This window comes from Notechis scutatus, chromosome 3 (genome assembly GCF_049901735.1).
Source record: "Notechis scutatus isolate UNSWTSFEM ecotype Mainland chromosome 3, rNotScu1.2, whole genome shotgun sequence".
Classification (NCBI taxonomy): Eukaryota; Metazoa; Chordata; class Lepidosauria; order Squamata; family Elapidae; genus Notechis; species Notechis scutatus.
Genome location: NC_142011.1, coordinates 55632627 through 55658741, shown reverse-complemented (window position 1 = coordinate 55658741; position 26115 = coordinate 55632627). Strand labels below are relative to the sequence as shown.

At 41.6% G+C, this 26115-nt stretch overlaps 1 protein-coding gene across 7 annotated transcripts in view; it reads right to left on the bottom strand.

Annotated features, from left to right (window-relative positions):
- The window catches only part of SZT2 (SZT2 subunit of KICSTOR complex), an 81661-nt gene that overhangs the window by 38088 nt on the left and 17458 nt on the right, over positions 1-26115 (bottom strand). For 5 of the 7 annotated variants that reach the window (XR_015748557.1, XR_015748558.1, XM_087960068.1 and 2 more), the window contains exons 8-31: positions 21352-21562; positions 20632-20802; positions 19070-19301; positions 18597-18726; positions 17743-17885; positions 17367-17519; positions 16768-16882; positions 15791-15996; positions 14642-14866; positions 13915-13993; positions 13098-13189; positions 11613-11781; positions 11163-11283; positions 10954-11067; positions 10330-10527; positions 10149-10252; positions 9689-9824; positions 8604-8732; positions 5775-5979; positions 5333-5445; positions 4826-5051; positions 1549-1702; positions 1359-1451; positions 1139-1220 (exon numbers count right to left, since the gene is read on the bottom strand). Coding sequence is in view for 5 of the 7 variants with exons in the window: in XM_087960068.1 (XP_087816194.1) it covers positions 1139-1220; positions 1359-1451; positions 1549-1702; positions 4826-5051; positions 5333-5445; positions 5775-5979; positions 8604-8732; positions 9689-9824; positions 10149-10252; positions 10330-10527; positions 10954-11067; positions 11163-11283; positions 11613-11781; positions 13098-13189; positions 13915-13993; positions 14642-14866; positions 15791-15996; positions 16768-16882; positions 17367-17519; positions 17743-17885; positions 18597-18726; positions 19070-19301; positions 20632-20802; positions 21352-21562 (3601 nt within the window). In the remaining 2 variants the exon portion in view is untranslated. The remainder of the gene's footprint in view (positions 1-1138; positions 1221-1358; positions 1452-1548; positions 1703-4825; positions 5052-5332; positions 5446-5774; positions 5980-8603; positions 8733-9688; positions 9825-10148; positions 10253-10329; positions 10528-10953; positions 11068-11162; positions 11284-11612; positions 11782-13097; positions 13190-13914; positions 13994-14641; positions 14867-15790; positions 15997-16767; positions 16883-17366; positions 17520-17742; positions 17886-18596; positions 18727-19069; positions 19302-20631; positions 20803-21351; positions 21563-26115) is intronic. The other 2 variants (XM_087960069.1, XM_087960071.1) reach the window with 1 other exon arrangement.

The following is a 26115-nucleotide window of genomic DNA, read 5'->3' as shown; positions in this document are numbered from 1 at the left end:
AACATGGCATGTAATTCTGTTAAAACTGAGATTAACATGCTATTTTCCATTTGTAGAGATTATATTTCCCAGTGTACTACGGTACACTTGGCCATATAAGTTATGATTTGTTTCCCCTCTGCAAAACTATCTTCTCTGAACTATCTTGCCCACTTCATATTACATTGGTTCTAGCACAACATTTAGTTTTCTTATAAACCAGCAGGCATATGGCCGGAGATGTACAGGATTCTTTATGGAGAGTATGTGTCCTAGGAAATCAGGACATTTGACTGATGTTTGCTCTTTCGACTCATCAAAAGCATCCTTGCAATTCTATGGATACACACAAATGATTGCTTCAGAGTAACAGGAGCCTCTTACCTGAGTTCCAACCTTTAAGGTAAGGGCAGGGAATGTGCTGCTCCCTGGGTGCTGTCATTGGCCGTAAGCCATACTCAGCACAGCCAATAGCAGAGAGTGATGAGCTCTGCGATCCAATCTGCAATCCGAAAGGCTACAGATTCTCACTATTGATATAAGATATTATGTTGGACAATGTTTCTGCTAGAGGCTTCCAAGATAATTTAGATGAGTTAAATGAACTAAGAATCTTTCTGTCAGTAACAAGTTAGTCTAGGAAAACTGAAACACACAGCAATCATATCGTGGCCAAAAGCAAGAAATACAAGTATAGCTGGGGAGACAAAGAAAACAGTCTGTATGGAACGGTAGCCCTACTGGCTCTCTGCCTTCACTCTTCCAAAGCATTGCTCAGCTAGGATCCTGCTCTCTGCAGCTAATTCGCTTACCCAAACAAAAATATGATTCAGCAAAACTGGGTAGCCAGACATTCTCTCGTAGCAAATTTCATTCAATCAAGGGTGTGATGGGAAAATCCCATTTAGATTCCATCTCTTTTCTGTTGACTCTTCCAGTTTTTTCCTATAATGACCACACTATGGTGTAACTTGGGCTGAAAGTAGTGACCGGTGCAAAATGAGTTTCTGTGACTGAAAGGTACACTTAAATCTGGGCTGCCCCTGCCCTAATTCATATCTCCACAACTGCAATATTCATGATCAAATTATCAAACTGCACCAAGCACACCATCTCCAGCTCCAAATTTCACCTCAGTGAGTACAGAAAACTTTAATACCTTCATCAGTTGCCAGATCATTTTCTGAACTCTCCACGTCTTCACTGCCTTTTCTGTCCGGATGGTCCCGTGAAACCTCTTCCTAAAATTAAAACAAAAACAAAAACTCTCCGTGTAACATATCCAACGTCTTTGTACTGAATTCTTCTTTCAAGTTCAAGTCCTTTCACAGGCTCTCCCAGAACAGAATGATGACAGAGCTATAAACATATGTTCCTACCTCTTTTTTGCTGGAAGGCGGGCAATAGAAATAGTAATGGGGGTTGGATGGCACTGGCTTAAAATATAAGCTGCTAATTTCCAAGAATTTCTCCTGGGTGGAAAAGAAGAAAGCAATAAAGGTGGCGTTCTCAACTTTTAAAAAGCTTTAAAATATTACCTCACTCAACATGAAGCAACCTTCTGCTTACCTGGATGATCCCTTGTAAGTCAGGTTGTGCTTGGCAAGGTTGTTTGCTGTCTAGTAGCGAGAGAGGGAATTCTGAGTCACAGCTTTGGTGGGGCTCTTGGGAAGGACAGGCAGAGCCATGGGAATCTGCTTCACTGAAATCCTCTGTTTCAGCACTATGGCAGGGTTCAGAAGAACAAACCCGGTCATGTCTATGTACCCTTTCTTAAGAACCATCCCCCCAGCGTAATTTTTCTTAGTGGTTAGACGTAACAGTATACCCACAGAGGCTTACAGGATTGCTTTAAGAGAAACAATTTTGCTGGAATAGGCACTATGATTTCGGCAAAATGTTCAACATAGGGTTGCCCTTCAATACATTGCAGAAGTTCTAATTCAGGGGTTTCCAACCTTGGCCACTTTAAGTCTTGTGGACTTCTACTCCCAGAGTTCTTCAGCCACCTTAAGGAACTCTGGGAGTTGAAGTCCACAAGTCTTAAAGTGGCCAAGGTTAGAGACCCCTGTTCTAATTGGTCCAGAATGCAGCAGTGTGAGTAGTAAAGGGCATAGGCAATTATAGCTGTACAATGCTACTATTCTGAAATAATAGTAGCATTGTACAAATGCTATTTGTACAACAGTACAAAAATACCCAATTTTTGCTTTATTTTCTCCATTCAGATAAAAAAGTCATTTTTATAGATGTTTTCAAGAATCCTTGTTGACAGCTTCTCTTTCTCTCTAGATACATGTTTTGTTTTATTTTTCTATTTCTCATTAATTTGTTCTAATTGCCAGTATTTTTAATGGTTTCATGATCTATTTGTAATAATTATCTAAATCAGAACTTGCTTGTAGTACTTAGGAAACTATAATCTTAATTGTAGCCCTGAAAGCCAGTTGCCTCTTCAGAGTCAGAAAAGCAACATTCCAGCCATAATGTTGTATTATTGCTTCTAGCTCTATATTCCTTATACTGTATCTCAAATACAGTAGCAAATAAGTTGTCATAAATAATAGATATTGGGAATCCACAATTTAAAAAAAAAATTCTCTACTACAGTTGCATATGTTGCTCTATCAGCTATTAAGACTTAAAGACAGAACAAGCACATGCTGTGTTGACACAGCTATCCGTCAGTCAAACTCATGGTAAATTATTTGCTTACTTTTAATACAAACCAAATTGAAATTCAACTCTTCTTAATCTTAATTTGGTTCTAAGTCATAAATAAGCAGATCACATGAAAGCTTAGCACAAGACGTGAACCTTAGGCAGTCCATGAAATTTCTGATCAGAAATTATAAATGACAGAGGCACTTCCTTTTACTTCTCATAAAATAATGTTTTGTCCCAAAAAGTTTGATTTATCCACAACATGTAACATCTACATTCTCCAATCATTTTTTAAAAACCCTCAAATATGCACTATAGGGCATGAAAGCTGCATAGGAGACTTTGGGTCAGGCACTCTCTCTCAGCCCAACCCACTGCATAGGGTTGTTGCAGGGAAAGTAGGAGGAGTAAGATGTATTATGTATGTCCACCTCCTTGAGTTACCTACAAGGAATAAAAGGTGGGATAAAAATCTAATAAATAAAACTTACTACTATATTTGTCTAAGATAACTTGAAAGCCATATCTGCATATAACACTAAATCATAAGCTATTTTATGGAGCCTAGAAACCAGCCTGTGCAAAGCCCGGGCTCATTCATTTCCCATATTCCAGAACTCAGAGGAGGAATAATCAAACACTCAGTTTTGCTTGGTCAAACTCTAGCTTGTTAAATAACCAGCATAATATGTTTATTTCTGGCTTGTTTATCAACATGGATTTACAAATCTCTTAAAGGGAAATTTACTTGTGCAGTATTTCTTTTCTTGGCATCATAAAGAAGAGAAATGTGAAAAGTTCATATACTCCTTGCTCTGCACACAGGGCTAAACCATAGTTAAGGAATGTAGAAATCAAACATTTTTTTCCTATAAAGAAAGATTACCTTTCAATTAAAAAAATAATTATCTTTCATAAAGTTCTAACTGAATAACCTTTACCCTTGGCAATTTGAAAATACAGACTATCTGAACTCCGCATAAAAATGTCCAAATTATAAATTAATATCATTCAAATATTAGAGTAAAAAGCTATACATACATGCATTTTAATAATTTATGCTATTTCTGTAAGCAATATAATGCTTCAAAATTCTGTCCTTTGCTAGATTTTCCTCATAAGATTAACCTGCCTTAAATTTTTTAGCACACTAAATTTTCTACAGGCAAAAAGTTATAAAATATGAAGGAGCAGCATAAGATAAAGTTGCTAAGCAGTTGGGTGGGGAATGCAAATCTATAGTTTGAGCAAAGAAATTACAAAAATATATAGGATAAATAATCACTATGTTATTATAAATGAAACAAAGAATGTTCTGGGTCTTTAAGACTAACAAAACATCACATTTCACTTATAAAAGCTTATGTGTGATAACAATTTTGTTATTCTTTAAGTGTCACATGACCCTTTATTGTCTCTGCCACAAAAGACTAAATCAACTAACCTTGAAAGCTAGCAGGTCAACCTAATGAATCATACTAACAATCTAACTCAGCCCTACAAAATGAAGTTGTCAGTAATTTTTGAAATTGTTTTCCTGATTATTTCCAAGGTAAGGGCATTTTAGGGCTTTTAGATATTGGATGCACTTTTTTAACTAAGTCCAGATTATTCACATGTTTATATTTATCTCTGAGCTTCTACCTTTTATTTTGGGACCTATGACCTAACAACTGGATTACTTCCTCAACTTGCAAAACCTAATTCCATCTTCTACCTCCCCCCTCCTTCACTGCCACCCCCATTTCTCTTATACTTTCTTCTGACTTCTGGGTTGCCCAAAAGAAAACAGAAGATAGGTCTGTCAATCATTTCAAAAACTTGAGATAACAGTGCCAAAGCATTAATTTAACATGTACTATTAAAAGAGACACATTTATGTTTCTCTCTGATTTTATTTTTTTTACCCTTCACTTTAATCATTTTATCATGTGATAAAATTCCAGTGAAAAGTCTTTCCAAACTTTTTTTAAAGATTAATTTCATTATTATGTGAAGATTTGCAAATTCCTCCTATATTTTCAGTATTGTTATTCTTATATATTTTGATACCTTCTTTTTCCTTGTGTAAAATCCTGAAAAGTCACAGAACCAACATGCTAAATATTTACCCTGGGTCAGTACTAGACTACAAGCAATTCCTTCTGTTTTTCTTCTTCTTTATATCAAATGCTAATCCTACCTGGAAACTGAAGTTAGTATGCCACGTGGTTTGGATGCTTGATTTCCTTCTAAGCTGACAAGCAGTTGCTGCTGGTGGCGCTCACAGAAGGTGCGCACATGACTACATAGTGTCATCAGGAAGCGAGTGATATCGATCTCCTGCAGAAGTTCCTCACAATAATCCATGGCTATTAGCAAATCAGGAGAGCTGATGTTGTGACCCTGCTGAAGACTCCGAAATAGTCCTGTCAAGAGAGGAACATAAATATTAAATGTCCATGCAAATGTGCCTTTGATGTGTCTTCCTGAGGAGCAGGAAGGACAAATGTTAAAGAGAAGGCATCCCAGGGTCTGAGGTTTACTGGGGTATAGATTTGTTACATTAATATGGCAACATCCAGTCTTTTCAGGTGCCCCAGGTACTAGGTTAAGCCTAGGACAAACATAAGGTGACTTTGTTGCATAAAGTGTAACATCCCAGTTTTTCCAACTTCATCATCCCCAGCAGGGTAATTCTGTCCCTTACCTTTCACATAGCACTGGTGAGAATGTTCCTGTAGCAAAGTGCAGTAACTCACCACTTCCTTGTGCTTGGAATCTAACCAAGGAGCACTAGTGGGGCGCTCCACAGACTGGTTTCTGGAAAACAGACATACTCAGTAAGCCTAAGAAATTCATCATCTAAAGGAGGCTCCAAATGTCTACCGAGTGCTTCTGTTGAAGCTAGGACCACTGAAACATGAATGCAACATCTGGAGATAGATTGATCTCCAGATGTTATATTCATGTTTTAATGGTCCTGACTTCAACACAAGCACTCAGTTGACCGTACATAGCTTTACACATGCTTTTCTGTCAACTGTTAGGATACTAAGTCCTGATTACATCATCCTTTACCTCAGTCCAAGATCTACCTACTACTTGTACAGATGTTACTGAATTTCTTGCATGCTTCAAGCTGACCTCACCTGAAAAAGATATCCCGTAGATATTTCTCTGTCCTAGAATTTATCATCTGCTCCCGTAGCACCTCCAAGGAGCAACTGTAGACAAAGACAGGACAGCGAATTCGGCTGTTCTCACCCAGGTCAGGCTGAGATGCTTGACGGCCGAAGGAGATGCGTCCTTCTTTTTTGGATCCAGCATCTGGATCTCCTATAGTCTGGCCAGTTTCTGCAAATTAAATGTATCTTGGGAATGAAACAGTTAAAATATAAATGGTTTAAAAAACATATTAACAATGGTTAAAATACAAATAAAAAGTATTCTTGCTCTAACCTGGATACAACTCACATTGAACCTCAGGCATTCAAGCAACATGGCAGTCATGTACAGTTCATATTAAGGGGTGATGGTAATTTTCTAATTGTGACCTGACATGGCAGCCATGCAATCTCTTTATCCTGCCCAACATTCAACAGCTGTTATCCATTGTAAAATACTAGGAGTAGCAGAGCCCATGCTTTCCAAGCACAAGGCCCTAAGTCCAATCTCTGACTATTCTATTCCAGAGAAGATCAAAGAAGTGATAGAGAAAGCTTCTCCTATGACCACAGAGAGCTACTTCTAGTCAGTCAATAAATATCTAAACTGACAAATCATTGGACTTGAAATTGAGCAACTTACCTGCTCTCCAAACCATCATGTGAAGTGTAAAAGACAAGGCTGAATTTTTAATTTGTACATGGTTTGGTCTCAGGCAGATTTCCTTTTCTAAGTTTATTGCTTAATTATACTCATTAGTTAAATAGGTGCCAAAATGAGTACCCTGTTTCTCCAACAATACAGCCTCCCCCAATAGGAAGTCCCAGCATGTTTTATAGGCATGAAATGAAATTAAGCCCCTCCCCCAAATTAAGGCCTATATTAAAACATGCAAAATGGGGGGGAATAGTGGGGAGCTTGCCGTGAGGAAGTACTTTTGTGGCACACCCGGATATGGTGCTGCCTGCGTTGACCCCAATACGAAGTGCCCCACCAACGCCGAGGTCAACATCCAAGCCGTCGCCGCCCGCCCCTGAACATGCAAGGGGGAATTAAGTCACCCCAAAAAGACGGCCTAGCCATTTTTCGGGGCTCAAAAAAAAAATAAGACCCGGCCTTATTATATGAGAAACACGGTACTAGTACCTATAATTACCTGGATATTAAATTTACCTCCATAAGGTAATTATTGCTGGTGAGTGCTGTATAACACTAGAAAAAAACTACCCCTTGGAGCAGGTAGCACTCTTCGTATGTCATGCCTCTTGGGCAACATAGAGAATAGTATGATAAACTACAATAAAGATTTATTCTGGCTTACTATGAAAAGGTGACAATAAAGGTGTTTGCTATTAAACCATATGAGATTATGTGAGATAAAGAAATAAATCCATAATCATTCTTGGATAAGAATATATAGTTTCTATGGCAAATGACCAAGAACTGCAGAGGACCATCAATTCTGCTTCCAGTTCCTCTGAGGCAGTGGTCCCCAACCTTTTTGTACCAGGGACCGGTTTCAAGCAGAAACACTTTTTCAAGGACGGGGGGAGGGGGAAGGAGGCTTCGGTTTCCTCCCGCCTCGTTCCTCTCTCAGTCGCTCTCTCGCTGCTCCACCAGCCCAGGAAGAAACTGCTTCAAAGAAGCCGGGGGGGGGGGTGGCTTTTCCTGTCACCGCAGCTCCTCTGAAGCGCCCGTTTCACCCCCACCCCGCCCGCCCGCGGTTCAACCCAGTGCTCCGTTCTGCCTGCCTGCCTACCTGCCTTAGTTTCTGGTTGTTTGGGAGCAGCTTTGGCTGAGAATAATAACTATTCGCCTCTTTTACTCAGCCGAAGCTGCTCCGAATCAACCAGAAACTAAGGCAGGCAGGCAGGCAGGCAGAACGGGGCACTAAATTGAACCGCGCACGGGCGGGCGGGGTGGGGGTGACCGGGCACTTCGGAGGAGCTGCGGCGACAGGAAAAGCCACCTCCCCCTCCCCGGCTTCTTTGAAGCAGTTTCTTCCTGGGCTGGTGGAGCAGCGAGAGAGCGACTGAGAGAGGAATGAGGCGGGAGGAAACCGAAGCCGCTGAGCCAGAGAGCAGGACAGGCTTCGGTTGCTTCCTCCCTCCCCTTCTTTCATTTGTGTCCTTGATCCCCGATCCCAGCAGCATTCACCGAAGGCGAAGAAAGCCGCCATTTTTTTAAAATTCTTTTTTCTTTGCGGCCCGGTACAGAGTGCTCCACGGCCCGGTACTGGTCCGCGGCCCGGTGGTTGAGAATCCCTGCTCTGAGGAATGAAAGAAGGCTGATTTGTTACTGTTTCTCCTACAGGAAGGAAGAAGATAGAACTTTGAAGACTATTCCTCTTCCCTGAGCTGCTTATAAATGCTTACATGCATGTATGACTTAGTATATAAGAGAAATAAATAAACTGTTCATTTTAGATCAGTAATTGGAAGTTCATGCCTAAATTGGTCTTAGACAAATAAGCCAAAGGCATCACCACAGGTCAATAGTATGATAGCCAGAGATGCTTGATTAAAGCATCTTTCTCTGCTTCAGCATTTAAGATTTCTGATCTGATTTAGTCTTAAGTTCAGCTTTCCCAAAATGGCACCATGCCCTTGATTTTTCTGCCTTTGATGATCTACTATTGTTTGCCTCATGGCAGCTAGTGTTTGCATGACTAGATTCCAGCACATGAAGAGTGAGGCTCCAAGCTCATATAAACAGCTGCACTAGACTCTAGTATATAATCATGGATGCTTATAATTTAATGTACTTTCTCCACTCAACATTCCCAAGCCCAACAAGGCAAAGAAGGTCCTTACCATCAGCTGGTGTTATGCTGACAGCTGGAAGCAAGGCCATAGGCTTCAGCTCTTGTGCTTCTTGGGGCAATGTAAGGTCTGTCTCTTTTGAGGTTTGGTCTGGCCCAGAAGTCATCAATCTCTGTACATCTGCAAAACAAAGTAATTGTTAAAGATTGCAATACCAAAATATATCCACCATGGGATATATAACTGATGTTTTGTCTTTGCCACCAGAAATGGATGAAATTATTATTAGGCAGCTAGGAAATGTTAACCACAAGAAAGTCCTTTTTCCCCGTAGGGCTATCAGTGGGAAAATAGTAACTCTGTGATACTTCTCTGGGCAGGCTTTTAATTGTCATATTATTTAAGCTTATAATTGTTTGGCTATCAGTATATATATGCTTTTCACATATCATTACTCATTTGTTAGGCAGCACAATGGATTCCATTTACCTTGTAACTTATACTGCAAGGTATCATATATAAACACTTTCTGAGGGTAAATCAAAAGGGCAAGACACTGAACTCATTTTTAAAAAGCACAAACATTCCACTAAGAAAAGGGAATTAGTGAAACACGAAGTGAATTTAGCAACACAGGTTGCCTTATTTATACAAATGCAGGATTAGCTTTCATTCACATACCCTTTTTTAAATAGACTGTGTAGCACAGCAGGACAGCAAATGTATAGCACACAGGCACTTAAATATGTGTAATCTGAATTAACCAAAAAGGAATTACACGTCCCCCCCATTTATTTAATTTCTGTTATCAAACCTAGTTCCATTGCTGAAATGAAGAAAATTCAATGAAGTGAAAAGATAAGGAATGGACTGTTATTGCTGAGCTCTATGAACCCAGTTTATATAAAAATAAAGCTATCTAGCCCCAATTTCTTTAATAAAAAGAACATCCTTTGTACCTGAAGCATTTTAGGCTTATAGTTAAAAAGCAAAGTAGATCTTGCAAGCTTAAATTCTGTTTATATCATTCACTACAATATACAGGCAAATACCTGTCTCATTTCTTTACAGTTGAAGAACCAAACTTCAAACTTCTCTTGCATTCCCTAGATAGCTTTAAAAGCAGAATCCTTTACCTGAGAACATAGCTGGCAAGAAGGTAAGGAAAAGATGCTGTGGATTTACCAGCTTGGCATAACATCTCCATTGGGGAAAGAATGTAACAGATGTTGGTGAGATATCATTTTTTGACTCCTTTATATTAACTGGAGCCTGAAAGAGGAAACATAATTGCATTATGGCATAGCTTTCAGGTATGGCTGTCTTATTCTCCATCCTAATCAGGAAGCAAATGTACTGTTATTTTTGGTACCAGAAGTTAATTGCTCCCATCATTTAGTCATTTAGATCTTAACATCCATGAGTGGGAAACTTGTGGCTCTCCAGATGCTGAAATAATACATTTAAACATGCCTCATAATTAGCTGTTCTATTTGTTGCTGCAGGGAGCTGTGATACAACAAAATCACAAATTCTTCATCCCTGCTACATAATGATATTTGAAATGTTGACACAGAGCTCAAAAGATCATTGTACCTGATATGTACTTGCAGAAGTAGCTGTATCTTTGTTGCCAAAAGAGTGATAAGTATTTTTCGGATTCTGGCATTCAGAAGGAATGGAAGCCTTTGGGAGTTCTTCTGGAAAGAAACACGTTGGTTGAGGAAACCATCAGAGGAATAACTCAAGGAAGAAGTAGTTACTGTGTCTCTCTTACCTTGGACAGTAGAGAGCTTAAATGGGGGTGGGTGTCCATCTCTGTCTCGCTGAAGCACCTGCTCCATGAAAGTTAAATGATCTGTGTCCAACAGTGTGATTTCCCTGTCACTGAGGTCATGCTGGAGACAGCCATGAAAAAGGCCAAGAAGCATTTCATTGGGCAAGAAAGAAGAATCCTTTATGATTCCATCATTTTCTACAAGACAATAAAAACTATGAGTAAATCTTTCTCCTGTTGCTAGGAAAACACAGCAATTCAATTTATATAGATCTGATAGCCTAGATAGGCAAAGAGCATCTAAAGTTTCCCTACCAGTTAAAAATAAATCCCACACAACAGAAATTACAGAGTAAGAAATATTAACTGGTAGAGATCTTCCCATCAAGCTTATTATTACATTTTCAACAACATCAAATTATGAGAGCAATGTCAAGTTTGCTCAGGAAACACATTTGAACAGAAAACTCTTATTAAGGCCAAATGTTGGTGAGATGGGGATGTTCAAAAGAGGATGGCACACATTACAGATGTGATCATCTTCATTATTGCTTAATATGTTTCAGAGGTGGGAAGAAATAATGAACTGATATCCTTTCCTTGATGCATATACACCCAACTTGCCTCTTGTCAGCATCAAAAAAACCATCTCAATTTGTTGGCATTTTGGTAAAAGTTTCATGAGGTCAAACTGGAAAGGAATCTCATGTATACGGGAGCCACTTTGAGCATCACGACCTACAGCAAAAAATAAAAATAAAATGTCATATTCAGAATTAAGTCCATAGGATCTAATAAAGGAATATCTAGAAAGCATTAAACAAACCAATTACCTTCAACAGCAATGGGCCTTAAATCGCATGCTGGAAAAACCCAGTCCTTGTTTTGGCAAAGTTGGCTGATGTACTCAAAAGCAAGCACAGTATGGATGCAGGATAGATCTCGAGGATAGATCTGAAAAAGGAATCTGAAATAAAATAGACTGGAAAACCTATTCAATAGGATTCAAAACAAGTTTCAAAAATGCATTCAAAATGATACAGCAATGCAAGGATAATTCAGAGCCAATTATATAAACATAAGCCATGGCTCATTCCTCAGTGAGACAAAACCTTCCCAATCATTTGGATGCATAGGTTGCTTTGGAATAACTGTTTCACCTGTTGCCCACATACAGGAAGCAATCCCTGTCTTAATCCCTTTCAACAAAAGAGATTCAGCAAAAACCAGCAGATTGGCTGCCAGTCAAACAAATGTGGCCTCTCCACAGCACAAAAACATACCGCTTTGGGGATTTTCTGGTAGGATAAGCCGTGTAGGTACTGCCAACTCTCCTGAACACCATCCACATAGCCACTTTGAGGTTCAATCCAGCATTCTGTGACAATGTTCAATTCCATGTCCACCTCAATTGCCTCCACTTCTGTATCATTATCTTCATCTGTAGAGAAACTTGAAAGCAAGCAAGTAACGTGAGAGATTCCACAGAAGGCTGATACAGGTATTCTATTCCTGAGATAATTAAAGATGCAAATCATCCTTAAATATTAAACATATACAGTAGCTTGCAAGGAAATAAGTTGGCTTTCCAGTTCAATTCCAACCCTGTTTGCCTCCAAGCTTGAAACTAAAAGAAATTAACTTCAGCAGTCTTAGACTACAGTATATATCAAGGTTGCTTAGTTTATAGAACTCAAAACTAAAGTAATATGGCTCCTGGCCAATTTATTGGTGGCAGAATGAATATACAGTATATTAGTTATTACATATTCCTTGTGAAATTTCTACAGAATTCTTTATTGCATCACGTTTTCACAATTCATTTTATGGAATGGCATTCTATTCCAGCACAGAGCGCTATGCAGAGATAAAGCAAAATATGACAAGCCAATCAACAATTTTATACATAAATCAAATGACAATGTCATTTTTAAAGCACTTTTTATTAATTTCAAGTTCTGGAGAATCACAGCTCTGGGTTTTTGGCAAATGTTACCCTGTGCTTCAAGCTCAGGGGGCCTATGGAGTATTAGTCCATAGACACAAAAAAATTGGGTATTCATTTGTGCTCATTTTGGAGAACTGGGGTGATCCAGAGTCACCCCACTGGAATTCAGAAGGGCACATAACGAGCAAACACAACTTGGTACAGTAATGTGAGTAAAATTGTAAATACCAAAACCTCAGATTTGCAACAAAGAGGGCATCTTATTGATCAATAGAATAAAAACTAAGAAGTGAATATTATCACACGTTTATACTTTATGATATACTCATAGACATTTACTGGTTTCAGAATGGATGATTTGAAGACCTAAATATTATTTATTTATTATAAGGATTATATGGTAATATTAATTCTGTAGTCAACACTCTCTTACATTAAATAAAAACAACAAATAAAGAACCACAAGATCTTCAAGTCAGTTGTTATTTTTCTGGGGAGGAGTGAGGTGGAGAATCTTGTGTGCACCAAAGGCTCCTTTGCAGTAGATAAAAGCTACTGGGATAGTTCACGGGTGTCAAACTTGCCACATCACGTTGCTGTCACGTGATGTATCACAATGTTTTTTCTCTTTGCGGAGCTGGGGTGGATGTGGTTTGCATGTGACGCATCTGGCTCACGGGCCACCAGTTTGACACCCCTGGTATAGATAGTTACCCCTTGGAAGCCTTCTAGTCAGGCACATTCTTATACTGGCTACAACAGATCCTGGGTGACTCTATTCCTTGTGTCTTTCTTTTAGGGTCAGGACTTCTTTTCTTACCTGTCTTTGGTAGATGTAGCATGTGGCGGGAATATCACATATTGGACAATGCAAGTATGCTTCTCATTGCCACTCATTTTTGTGGAGTCACTCTGTGAAAAAAAACCAATGATAAATTAGTCATGCTCCTTTGCCACTCCTCTCCTAGCACAATGAGGTTCCAAGACTAGAGGAGAAGCAGTGCCAATTTGCCATAAAATTCTTGATCAAATCAAGAGCAGATTTTTTTCTGAATGTTATTTAATGTCTTTTTTGGATGAGAGACTGTGGAGAAAAAACAAGGAGCCTGTCTGACAATTATCTATGAATATCCCCTTCATAGTTTTCCTCACACACCCATTTGTTGCTAGACTTCCCTCATCTTTTTCTTACTACTTTTATCATACCTAAATAAATATTTTTTGTCACAGATCTTTTTTGTATGGCAATATTTATACCACTTTGGGAAGGCTATACCATAATACATTTTGATATACCAAGGACTAAGATTTTTATTAAAAGAGCCAAATTCATGAAATGGTTAAGACATCAGGCTAAAAACTGCAAAACTGAGTTCAAGTCTCATCTCAGGCACAAAGCCAGCTGGGTGACTTGGTCCAGTCAGTCTCTCTCAAAACTAGGAAGGAGCCAAAATAAATCACTTCTGAAATCTTGCCAAGGAAACCTCATGGACTTGTCCAGGAAGTTACCAAGAGTCAACACTGACTCGAAGGCACATATACCATATTTCTATGCACCCTGTTATTACCAAGTTCCTTTGAACAGGAAAATGTGGCACCACAGAAGATAACAAAATAAAACAAGCAACAGGCTTTACCTTCATAGGTAATTCTTGGACCATACTGACAATCCCTTCACCACTGGAAGCAAAATGGAAGCCTTCAGACAAGCGTATCCTGCATCATTTCGAAGAGAAGGATAACTTACAAGGCTATTGTATCCTGGTCTCCCATATGAGACAAAACATTTTGTTCACCCAGCTCAATGTTCTTTTCCCACAGTGAAAATGCAACGCCCCACCCTCCTTTTAACTCTTATACAGGTAGTTCATGACTTACAACTGCTCACTTAGTGACCGTTTAAAGGTTACAACAGCACTGAAAAAAGTGACTTATGACCATTGCAGCATCTCCATGGTCGGGCGATTTACATTCAGATGCTTGACATCTCACTCGCATTTATGACGGTTGCAGTGTCCCAGGGTCATGTGACCATCTTTTGCCAAATTCTGACAAGCAAAGTCAATGGGGAAGCCAGATTCACTTACCAACCAGGTTACTAATTTATCAACTGCAGTGATTCGCCTAGCAAATGTGGCAGGAAAAGTCCTAAAATGGAGCAAAACTCACTTAATGAATTTCTCACTTAGCAACATAAATTCTGGGCTCGATTGTGGTCGTTAGGTTAAGGACTACCTGTACTGGCAAAAGCAACTGATCTTCAGAGAAAGAAGTGACTCAGATATAATTGCTTTTTAAAAAAAATTTTTTATAGTTCCCCTATTTGTAAATTCCAACTTATCTCAAGACGAAATAGGTACTTACTCAATGAGAGTGGACAGTAGTTGGGCCACAGCTGTGATGGGCACTGCTGGGACCAGCCCTGACTGCACACACCAGATCCAGCGCTGGTGATAAAAGTAGCGAGATAAGGAGGCCAGGGTAGAGGAAGCTGTGCGATTGGCCACCATAGTAAGAGGACCTGACATGGAAGGATTCTCCAAGGGTAAAAGACATGGAACATGATAGTCAGAGGGCAGCTTTTCGTATCTGAGGATGAGAAAGAAGGATTGAGACAACAGGTGACCATGGAGTTGGATTTCTCATTATAGCAATAGCACTTAGACTTATATACCATTTCATAGTGCTTTACAGCCCTCTCTAAGCGGTTTCCAGAGTCAGCATATTGGCCCCAACAATCTGGCTCCTCATTTTACCCACCTCGGAAGGATGGAAGGCTGAGTCAACCTTGAGCCTGGTGAGATTTGAACTGCCAAATTGCAGGCAACTGGCTGCAGCAGAGTAGTTTGCAGTACAGCACTCTTAACCACTGTGCACCAAGGCTCTTAATTATGAGCTCAATACACTACCTGTGCAAGGCTTGTGAACTGGATGTTTTTGAATTATTCCCAGTATCTCCAACCAGCATGACCAGAAAATGAATTACTGGTTTGTTATGGTCATAAATTATACTATCAGTCCCCGCCTGTGCTTGCATATTCTCCTCCTTTTTATTTTAAAATTTAAAAAGTACTTAAAACTTTCTAAGATTCAAAAATCAAAGAAACTATGCAGAGAAAACAAAATGTCCCTCTCTATCCATGCTTGAATCCAGACAGGCACGCCATGTGTAGAGGGAAATGTTGTACTCCAAACACATTTTATGAATTGGGAGACATATTGTCTATTTGCAGAGCATGCTGTATATAATTCTTTCAATAATATCTTGAGATACATTTATGTGAATGAATTAAGGTTCAAGGTAAGACACAGAGGAAGCTCACAAACTTTATTTTTCAACCAAGCGTTCCAAGACAAGCCATTACACACAGCCATCCATTGTCCATTGGATAAAGGAATACAAAAACTACAGCCAAAGTCCTCTGGAAAACAGCAACCAGGCTAAAGCAACTGCATCTCTGGGAATTAACATTCTGCACATAGGGATATAATAAGTGTGCATGTACATAATACCTGATAAGGAGTTTTTCCAGAGGTTTATGCAATACTATAAGGCAAGGTCTGTCTGAGAGGGGTGGCTGGGCCATAGGCAAACAAGATGATTTTGATGGGGAACTGCTGCCAAGGACCTTTCGCTTTACTTTTGGAGTTGCTTCTTTGCTCTGTACTCTGTGGGGGAAACGTAACTGAAGGATACAGTCTCTCAGTTCTTCTACTATCTGTTGAAAGGCAAATAGATAGGAAGAAATCATTTTTATATAAGGAACTGGCACCACTCATAATAGCAACTTTTGCAGACCCCGAACTCCTTTGCAGCACACGTTCTCCTGCATTCCAACCTTTTACCACGTATTTTAATGCGTTACTATGTTATTCACTTAATTTTTGTAACATGTAAATATATTTATTGTCTAGGCTTTCAATACGTTATGAACTTTAATTTTGCTTTTAAAAAGTTAAATTGTAGTTTGAATGTTGTAAAAATAATGAGAAAAATGCATATATTGAAAATCAATTTAAATAATAAAAACAAAATAGCCATATTCAGTCCCAGAATTCCCTCAGAGGAGCGAGACTGTTCTTGTCAACAACCATGCCTTAAATGTTTTGTTAATAAATTCATCAGTGCCACAAGGACATTTCTTATGGAACTGGTTTACTTTAAAACTGACCTAAAAAGCCAAATCCCGTTTCTTCTTAACACATTTTAGTTAGAAATGACTTGTTTTGTAAAATCTGATCATGTGGAAAGTGATTCATCCAGCTACTTTCAGGTAGTGATTCCTAAATGCTATTTAAGGTCTGGAAGAGAAGCTTGTAACGTGACCCCTTTTAATATGCAACCTAAAAATACAGATGCAAAACATGCTTCTTGGCAATCCTAAAACTTTACTCCAAGGCTAACATCCACCAAGCACATTTTAGCTGTGCATTTTTTGCAATTCTAAATAACATTCACTGTGTCTCAAGCAAACTTGCTAAACACTCACTTTATTCCTGAGTTTTGCAAGTGTCCCAATGGGGAAACCCAGCCGAAGAACCATGCAGGGAGCTTTGGAAATAATCCTCACCACATAAAATGAAAAAGGAGACAGATCTTCAGAGCTGCAGTACAAGAAAGAAATAGCAAATTGAATAAATTTATTGTGATACCAACAATAAGTGAAGGGACATTTTAGCGTATTTGTTGGACATGTGTTAAAAAAGCCAAGAGTTTTTGGACACAAGTACTAATTCAGAAGAATTTGAAGATTAAAGTATAACAGAAACTTTTCCTTTGGGAATAACTGCAGTGATGCACTTAACAATTGTGGCAAGAAAGGTGCTAAACTGGGGCAAAACTCACTTAACAAATGTCTTGTTTAGCCACAGAAATGTTGGGCTCAATCCTGGTTGCAAGTGTAGGACTATTTATACTAATCAATGAGTCTGAAATGCTTGTTGAGCTTTTCCTCTTAAGAGTTATTTACTCAACATGATTGGTTAAATCTTATGCAAAAACTTTCTATCCCCATTGAATTGTATATCTTCATGGATTTCAACACTTCAGGCTCAGCTCTTTCTCCCCTCTGCCCTTGAATTTCCTCACCTGTGCATGAGTTTGACATAAGAGTAGCCTTCCACCAGCACAAAGCTACTCCAGTCACGCAGCAAAGAAGTCAGAGCTGAATGGGAAATGCGACACTGGATGGTGCTGTAACGACCATTGTTACCTGGGGTGTGCAAATGCTTTGGGATTGGCCTGTCAAACAGATCAAACAGTTAGTTAGTGCCTGTTATTCAGGTACCATCATTATCCTCGATTCTTCCTACCCCACGAAAAATTCATGCAAGACCTTATTGTTCAACCTCTGTTGCCTCTCAGCCCTCAATAACAATACAACGGCTGGTAAGCTCTGGAACTCTTGAAATGTTAAATATAATACCATGCCACATACAAGTCTTGTATGTTTTCTTGCACGTACATGTCATGTTCCAAGAGGATAACAATGCGGTGCATGTGCAACCACCTCTGCCAGAGATTGGCATCCATTGATAGGATAGGCTTCCAGTAGGCTGCAAACTGTGAGTGACTGGAGTCTGAGCTACTGTGCTGCAAGGACAGGACCTGAAAATGGCAGAAATCATATTTCATGAATCTGCTTGCATCTGTGCAAGTGGTTGTTTAAAGATTTTAGCTCAGAAAAACCATATTAGGCAGTTACAGGTAGTCCTGTATGAAGACCTTGGAACAACTTAGTTGTTCGCTTGCAGACATGTTACCCAACTAGATAACATCTTCAGCGCTCCTTCAATTCACTGAAAATGTTACCTAATCAGGTAATGAAAAATCTGCAAACAAACAACCAAGCTCAGAAAATGGTATACTGCAACAGCCAGTCGTGATAGGTCTAATGAGCAACACAAAGAGCAGAGTAAATAAGTGATACACAGAATATTTGTTTGTTAATTTAGCTGCTCTTACTGCAAGGTTAGAGGTAACAGCAAGTATGTTGAATCTCGTTTCCAACCTATTGCTGCCAAGGTATGATTCCAAATAATCAAGAATCTGAGCACCCTCATTTAATTATTATTGTAACAGCATATACAGTTTCTTTTTCTCTTTCATCCTTCCCTCATCAAATCAAACAACCAAATGGCTTATTTCCTAACTTGAGACATTAAGAGAGATAGATATAAAGCAAGTTTTAAACCCTCTAAGACAGAAAAAGGAATGCAGCAACTTAGGCAGCAACTTAGATAAAGGTTGCTAAAAAGGCAGCAACTTAGATATATTGCTTCTTAGTGCAAATTGGCTAGTAATATACAAATAATGTACCGGTGTAGTAGATCCTGGAGGAATATAGAACAGTGGCACTCCATTTCGAGTGCTTTCAGGAATGGTGAAATGCTCTGGGACGCTGTCAAATGATTGCAGATGAACCAGCATCTGATCAGTTTGGTTGATACTGAAAAATGAACAACAATAAAAATTCCTTTCAAGGATCTTTAAGTCACAATTTATATCCTATTAGAGATGGATGTGTTCAAAACAATCTCTAACTCCCATTAAATAGGTTTCTCTAGAATCAAACAGTGCCTAACAGTGAAGTTGTTTCAAATGTCCAAATAGAAATGAGGAAAACAATCATGATCAACAATAGTTCCTAGTTTATAAACATTATTCGCATTAGCATTCTTTATTGGGACTAAACAAACGTTTAAACAAACTAAAGGGCAGTGTTACATATTTGCCCATAGCCCTTGGGGAGAAAAAATCCCACTGAATAGGCACACCAAGCAAACCTTCACCTTTGCAGGGTGTTCCAGAATCGGCGTATCACAGTGGTGCGATAGAGGCTGGTGATGGGCTTGCGTACAGTGCAGCTGATGTCGTGCAAAATGTCATAGCTGCCTTCCATAGTCACTTCCACCCAGGTGCTACGTTTCGAAGGATCTAGGGGCCAGGGGGCCACCGCCAAATACTCAATTCTCATATTGTGCTTCCATAGCAAGATGAGCTTCACTTCTAGTTGTGTGCCACCTGTAAATGGGCAAGAGGAATGAGGAATGTGTTTTAATAGAAGAGCACTAGCCCCTCTTCTTAACCAAGTCTGCCTTTGTAAAATATTAAAACACAGCTTGTGCCAAAATCAGAACATTTATATGCCTGATTAATTTCTACATTCTGTTGCCTATTTCTGTTTTTGATGTCTATCTTACTGATTTATCTAGGTTGTTCTAATGTTATTGCTTCAGTGAATGGCAATGTTGGAAGAACCAGAGAAGACTCTGAAGGAATAAACTCCATGCTTATTTAATATTTCTAGCTTTAATTGATCTCAGAACCTGGAGTTCCAATACCTAGCTAATATTTAGAAAACACTTTTCTGAAAACAACCCATTAATATTTCTAGGATGGGAAGCACAGCAATGACAGTCATTTTTTTTAAACTAACTAAAGTAACAATTTCAATCTCAGTGTAGCTGATTATCTGTTTTGCTTCCATCTTGAATCACTGTGAAATGTTTCAATGAAAAGTAGATAAGACAAGATTTATTTATTTTTTGTTACACATTTATAACTATATTTAAAGAAATGCAGATCAACAATGGGGCTTTTAACAATTACAACTTATTATAGTAACAAATCCAGCTACTAATAAACAGCCCACTATATTAACAGACAAATACTGCCCCATATCCTATTAAATGCCATATGTTGAATAAGGTGGTGGAATTTTGCCTACTTTGCCTATAAATCTTAAGCATGAATCAGGCACTACAATCATTCAGAAACGAAATATCCATTTGGCAGTCATTCCCCGTAAAGCAACAAAATTGTTTTGGCACATTTCTATCCCACTATTCTTTTATGGAACTCAAAGCAGTGCTTGTATATTCACAGTAGTTTTTGAGTTATTAGCTTTTTAAGATAAATTAACTGGGAGTTCCTAGGTGAGCTGGAATTTGACAATAAATTTTACAGATATAATTTTAAGAGCTACTCCACGAATTATATTCAAGATCAGAAGTAGGATCATCTCCCAGCAATATTTCTACAATCTTCAGAATTCTTCATACTATGAAATTCAGCATCATTGATTTCAGATCACATGATTCTTTCTAGGCTTTGTTGGATGCTTGAAGCTTCTGCAGCATCCCCTAATTTGCATTTTAAAAAGTCCCAAAAAGAAGAGTTATTTTCAGCCTTACCTCCTTCCATGACTTCTAGTGAGTTGCCAGCCATCCCTTATGGGTCTTAGAAGACATTTTGGGAAAAGTGCAGCCCCCAGACGGAAAATAATGCATATCCCTGATCACAACTGGCAATATACACTGGCCAAAACAGACTAAGAACACTGAACAATCACCTTTTGTAATATTGACCTCACGGATACTATAGCCTTCTCGTAGCCGCACAGAGACTATACTAATAAGATCAGCATGGACTTCCTTTTCTGTATGCTTTTTTCGCCTCAAGGCAAGGGCTGGGTTGCTGCTTGCAGAAACAAGATGTTCATTGAATAATCTGTGCTGGGAGACTGCAATGATAGCAAACATCATGCAAGTGTTATTTCCAAACTGATCTATCCCGCAAACCATTTCTTCCTCCTGTGAGGCCATGAGCCACTTCAGGAATCTCAATGCAGGAACTCAAACATTTCATTATGTCCCTTTGCACATGGGTGACAAATGTAGCTGTGTAAACAGTAAATATAGCATTATTTTTTCCTCATCATTGCACATCATCACTTGCAGCAATAATGAAGGCCAGGCAAATCACTATAATCCTCAAAGCATCTAAAGAGAAAAATGAATCCCTTCAATCTGTTTATAGTTAACTACCATTTTTATTTAGCTTTAATATAGCTTTCAAAACTTGAAAGTGGTAAAAACTCATAGAATTATAGACACCCATCTGTTCCTTTACCTCTAGCAAAACCCATTATACTCACTAATACTGGCAAAAATAGACTTACTGTTTAGTCCCATATTTCAATCTGACCGAAGATTCTTGTCTTCTTGGCACAAGTGAAGATAAGGTAAATAAGATTGAAAAATACATCTAAGTCCACAGAAGGTAAGCTTACCACAGTAATATTCAGGATTCAAGGATTCCCCACTGCGCAGAAAGGAATATGGGAGAAAAGCTTTATGGTAGACGTTCATGTCCAAACTAGAAGGCTCAACTTCAGGACACGTGGAAAGGTATGTGCCAAATGTTGCCATTGCAATGAACTTCATGAGCTCAACATTAGGAACATGACCAAAACTGCAGTCATAAGAATAGACTCCTCCCACCTACAGAAGAGAAAAAGAATGCACTGAAGTATCAATAACTTTGTCAAGAAAACTTTAGCTCGATTTCATTTTAGATATTAGCGATATCTTCAATGCCATAGTTGTAGTAACAGAAAATATTTCTAGACATAGCAAACTTTTACTTTGGTCTCTAAATGTCTATGGAGTTTCTCAGTCATGCAGGTCATGGTTGTCCCAAAGGTGTTTTTTCAAGAGGCAACTGGGCTTTCTGGTTTTTCTTTGAATATGTTTCGCATCTCATCCAAGAAGTCAGAGCTGAAGAAGCTTCTTGGATGAGAAGCAAAATGTCTTCAAAGAAAAACCAGAATGGGCGTTGGTTCTTACCTGATACGCCTTCTCGGCGAGCCGCGAGGAGCATCCAGAGACTGGGATGTGCTTCTGAGTCCTCTTCTTGCAGGCTGAGCTTTAGATGAGGAAACGCTCCGCCCCTCACGTGGTATCGCGCAGCGTCTCCCCAGTTTTTGCGATAACGAGAAGAGAGGTTATTAATTCTTTCTAATCTACTATTGGCTCCTTGGCTGAAGCAAGAGTCCCCACCAGACGGAGAAATTAGGGTGGGGCTGGATGCTCCTCTGCGGCTCGCCGAGAAGGGCGTATCAGGTAAGAACCAACGCCCATTCTCCTCGAGCCGCTCGGAGCATCCAGAGACTGGGACATACCAAAGCTGGGCTGTCCTACGGGTGGGACTCCGTCTGGCCCGAAGGCCCCTCCGGATCACTGATGATCCTCTGTAAGACCCGTCGGCCAAAGAGGCCTCCGCTGAGGCGTACGTATCTATTTTATAATGTCTGATAAACGGGGACGGAGAGGTCCAGGTGGCTGCCCGACAAATGTCAGCGATGGGGGCTTGCGTGGCCCAGGCCGCCGAGGTGGCTGCACTTCTGGTGGAATGGGCGGTTATTCCACCCGGAGCGGGCAGGGAATGGGAAAGGTAGTACCTGCAATGGTGGCCCTGATGCAGCGACTGATGGTTGAAGGAGAAACCCTAAGCCCCAGTGACCTGGGTTGAAAGGATAGGAAGAGGGATTCCGACTTTCTCATGGATTGAGTGCGCTTAATATATATACGCAAGGCCCTTCTAACATCTAGGGAGTGCCAGAGGACCCCCTGCCCCTGGAGGGCCTAGGGCAAAAGTTTGGTAGAACCAGATCCTGTGACCTATGGAAGGGAGAGTTGACTTTTGGTAGGAAGGTGGGGCCGGGACGAAGGACCACTCGGTCTGCATGGAACACGCATAGATCGCTCCTGACTGACAGAGCTGCTAATTCCGAAACTCGACGAGCAGAAGTAATAGCTACTAGAAAAACTACCATAAAGGTGAGAAACTGAAGGGATGAATCCCTCAAAGACTCGAACGGGGAGCGAGTAAGATAAACGAGGACCTTGATGAGGTCCCATGTGGGAACCTGTGAACAGTGGGAGGGCACAGGTTGGTGGCGCCCTAAGGAAAGATCTAATTCGGGGTGATGAGAAGGGAACCGTAGTTATCACAGGAGACCACGGTCGAGAGGGCAGAAAATTGTAGTCTCAGGGTGTTAGGTGCGAGCCCCTTGCGAAGGCCTTCCTGAAGAATTCTAGGATCTGAGCCACAGAAAGAGAGAGGATCAATCTGAGACCCGCTACACCACTTGCAGAACCCCTTCCAAGTGGCATCATAAATTCGTGTAGTGGAAGGTCGCCTGGCCAAAATAGTGTCGATGACTTGACTGAGGGCTTCTCACTAGTCAGGCGGATCCGCTCAACCTCCAGGCGGCTAACTGGAGCCATGAGGCTCCGGATGCAGAAGGGCCCCTGAGAGAGGAGACCCAATCCGGGGATCCTCCATGGAGCGTTACCGATAAAAGCGGAGGTCCGCAAACCACGGACGCCTGGGCCAATAGGGAGCCACCAGGAGAAGGTCTGCCCTCTCCTGAATGAGTTTCTGTATTACTCTGGGAACTAACGGGAGCGGAGGGGAGGCATATAGGAGCCCTGGGGGCCATGGGCAAAGCATGGCATTGTGATTCTCCGACCGGTGAGACGGATACGGGAGAAGAACCGTGGAAGCTGAGTGTTGGACGGAGAGGCGAAAGGGTCCACCACCGGAAGGCCGAATATTCTGGACGCTTCCTCGAATAGGGATGGATGGAGGCGCCATTCTGCCTGGACCACCGTGGCCCTGCTCAGCCAGTCCGCCTGAGTATTGTCTACTCCGGAGATGTGTTCGGCTTTTAGAGATAGGAGGTTGGATTCTGTCCAGCGGCAAAGGCGCTCGGCTTCCTCATTAGCTGGATGGACTGGGTGCCCCCTTGCCTGTTGATATGGGCATTGGCCGTGGCGTTGTCCGTGAGCGAGAACGTGATGTTTGCGGATCTGAGGAAAAACTGCACAGGGCCAGATGGACAGCGTGAAGCTCTAGCCAATTGATACTGCACCTCTGCTCGGTCGGCGACCATTTGCCCTGTGCCGAGGCGAGTCGAGATGAGCGCCTCAACCGGACAGGCTTGCGTCCGTAGTGACGGAGAGTCATTGAGGTTCCGCGAAGAGGTGGCCTCTGTTGATGGCGGGATTGGTCCACCAGAGAAGAAACGAGAGGACCCTTGGAGGGACCCTGATTCTGGCCTTCGAGTTGCTTCTTCCGGATCGTTGGAGCAGGGAGCAGGAGCCACTGGAGGGATCTACTGAGTAGAGACGGGCCCAGGGAATAATAGAGATGGGTGACACCATTTTGCCCAACAATTCAGAGAAGTCCAGCAAGGCCACCCTCCTTGAACGGCTGCTCTGTTTGACCAGGGCTTGAATGCTAAGGAACCTCTCCGGAGAGAGGAAAACTCTTTGAAAGCGGAATAAATTATGGCACCCAAGAGGTTGATTCGGGTGGAAGGGGTAAGTTGGCTCTTTGCCAATTGACTAGAAACCCGTGTGCCCATAAGGCGAGAGGGTGACCCTGGTATCCCCTGACTGCCTGGGATTTGGACGGGGATAGAATAAGGATAACGTCCAAGTAGCAGTGGAGGCGGACGGGAGGCGCTCCTGAGATGAGCCGCCAGGGCCGCGGGACCTTGGTGAAGGTCCGGGGGCCAATGCCAGTCAAAGGGTAGGGCCACGTATTGATAGTGAAGGCTATTATGACAGAACCTGGGGAATTTGAATGGGAGGGCCCTGATTGGAATATGGAGGAATGCCTCCGAAAGATCTATGGAAGATAACCAGTCTCCCGCCTGGAGCCTAAAAGAATAGATTGCAAGGAGTGCATATTGAACCTACGCTGGATAAGGTGACGGTTGAGCCGTTTCAAGTCCAGGATGACTCTCCAACCCCCAGAGTGCTTGGGCACCCCAAAGAGATGGGAGTAAAAGCCCTTTTCTCTCTGATTCGGAGGGACAGGTTGCATGGCCTGGATGTCAAGAAGATGATGGATGGCTGCATCCATTGGTGCACGTTTGGAGGGATCCCTTGAGGAGGGGATGGGATGAAGTAATCAGGGGCGGACCTGAACTCCAGGGCGAGACCAAACCTGATTGTGTCCCTAACCCATGCATCGGATGTGGATATGTCCCATTGGGCAGCGAAGTGGCTGAGGCGACCGCCAATGGGGAGGAGGAAGAAGCTCCACCTTCTGCGGTAGGGCCTTCCTCCCGATCCCCGAAAGGGTCTCTTGTAGCTGCCACCGCGTCTGGTCCTGTCGCCCGGGACCGAGCGGTCCTGGGATCGGAAGGAAGGGGGTCTAGGGTATCTGGGCGGGAAGGGTGGTAGATGCTTTCTCTTACTGCGGTCCTCGACCAACAGTGGTTCCAAGCTGGGCCAAACAGTTTATCTCCCTTAGTGGGAGCAGTGGCCAGCTTGACCTTATTCTTTACGTCCGTCTGCCAGTGTTTGAGCCAGCATGCGGCGAGCCGTGACGTGCGATGTGATGGCCCTGGAAGAGAATTTTACCGACTGGTAAGTGGCGTCAGCCGAGAACTCGGCTGCAGCCACTAACCGCTATGTCCTGGTGTGCTCTGAGATTGGAAGCGGGGCGTGTTCCTTGAGCTGGCGTAGCCAGCGGATAGAGGACCTTGTGAAAAAGGAGCGGCCATAGCTGATTTAATGGCCCAGGCGTCATATAGGTGGGCCCTGCGCAGCACCAACTCCGCCCGCATGTCATCAGGTTTCAAGGCCTCTAGGGCCTCACAAAGGGTGAGGAGAAAACCAGACCCACAATGGGGTCATCAAGTTCCGGAATGTTCAGAAGGCTAGATAGTGCCGAATCGAGATTAAGGAATCTCTTGTCTTGGCTAGAGGGTGTAGGAGGGGTCCCTGTGGAGGTGAGTTGCTTCGCTACCGGGCCACGAAGATGGAAGGGAAGGGATGACCTCAGCTTCCACCACTGGTTGGGTGAAAATGGAGTCCTCCGGGCCCTCTGGGACGGGGGAAGGTTTGCAGGGGACTGGGGAAGAAGGCCAGAGACATACTTGGCCTTAAGGAGGAGGACTTGAACATGTGCGGCTTGAACAGCCCCCAAAAGTGGGTTGGTCGGGGAAGTGCCCTCGTCCTCCGACATCTCCCCTTCA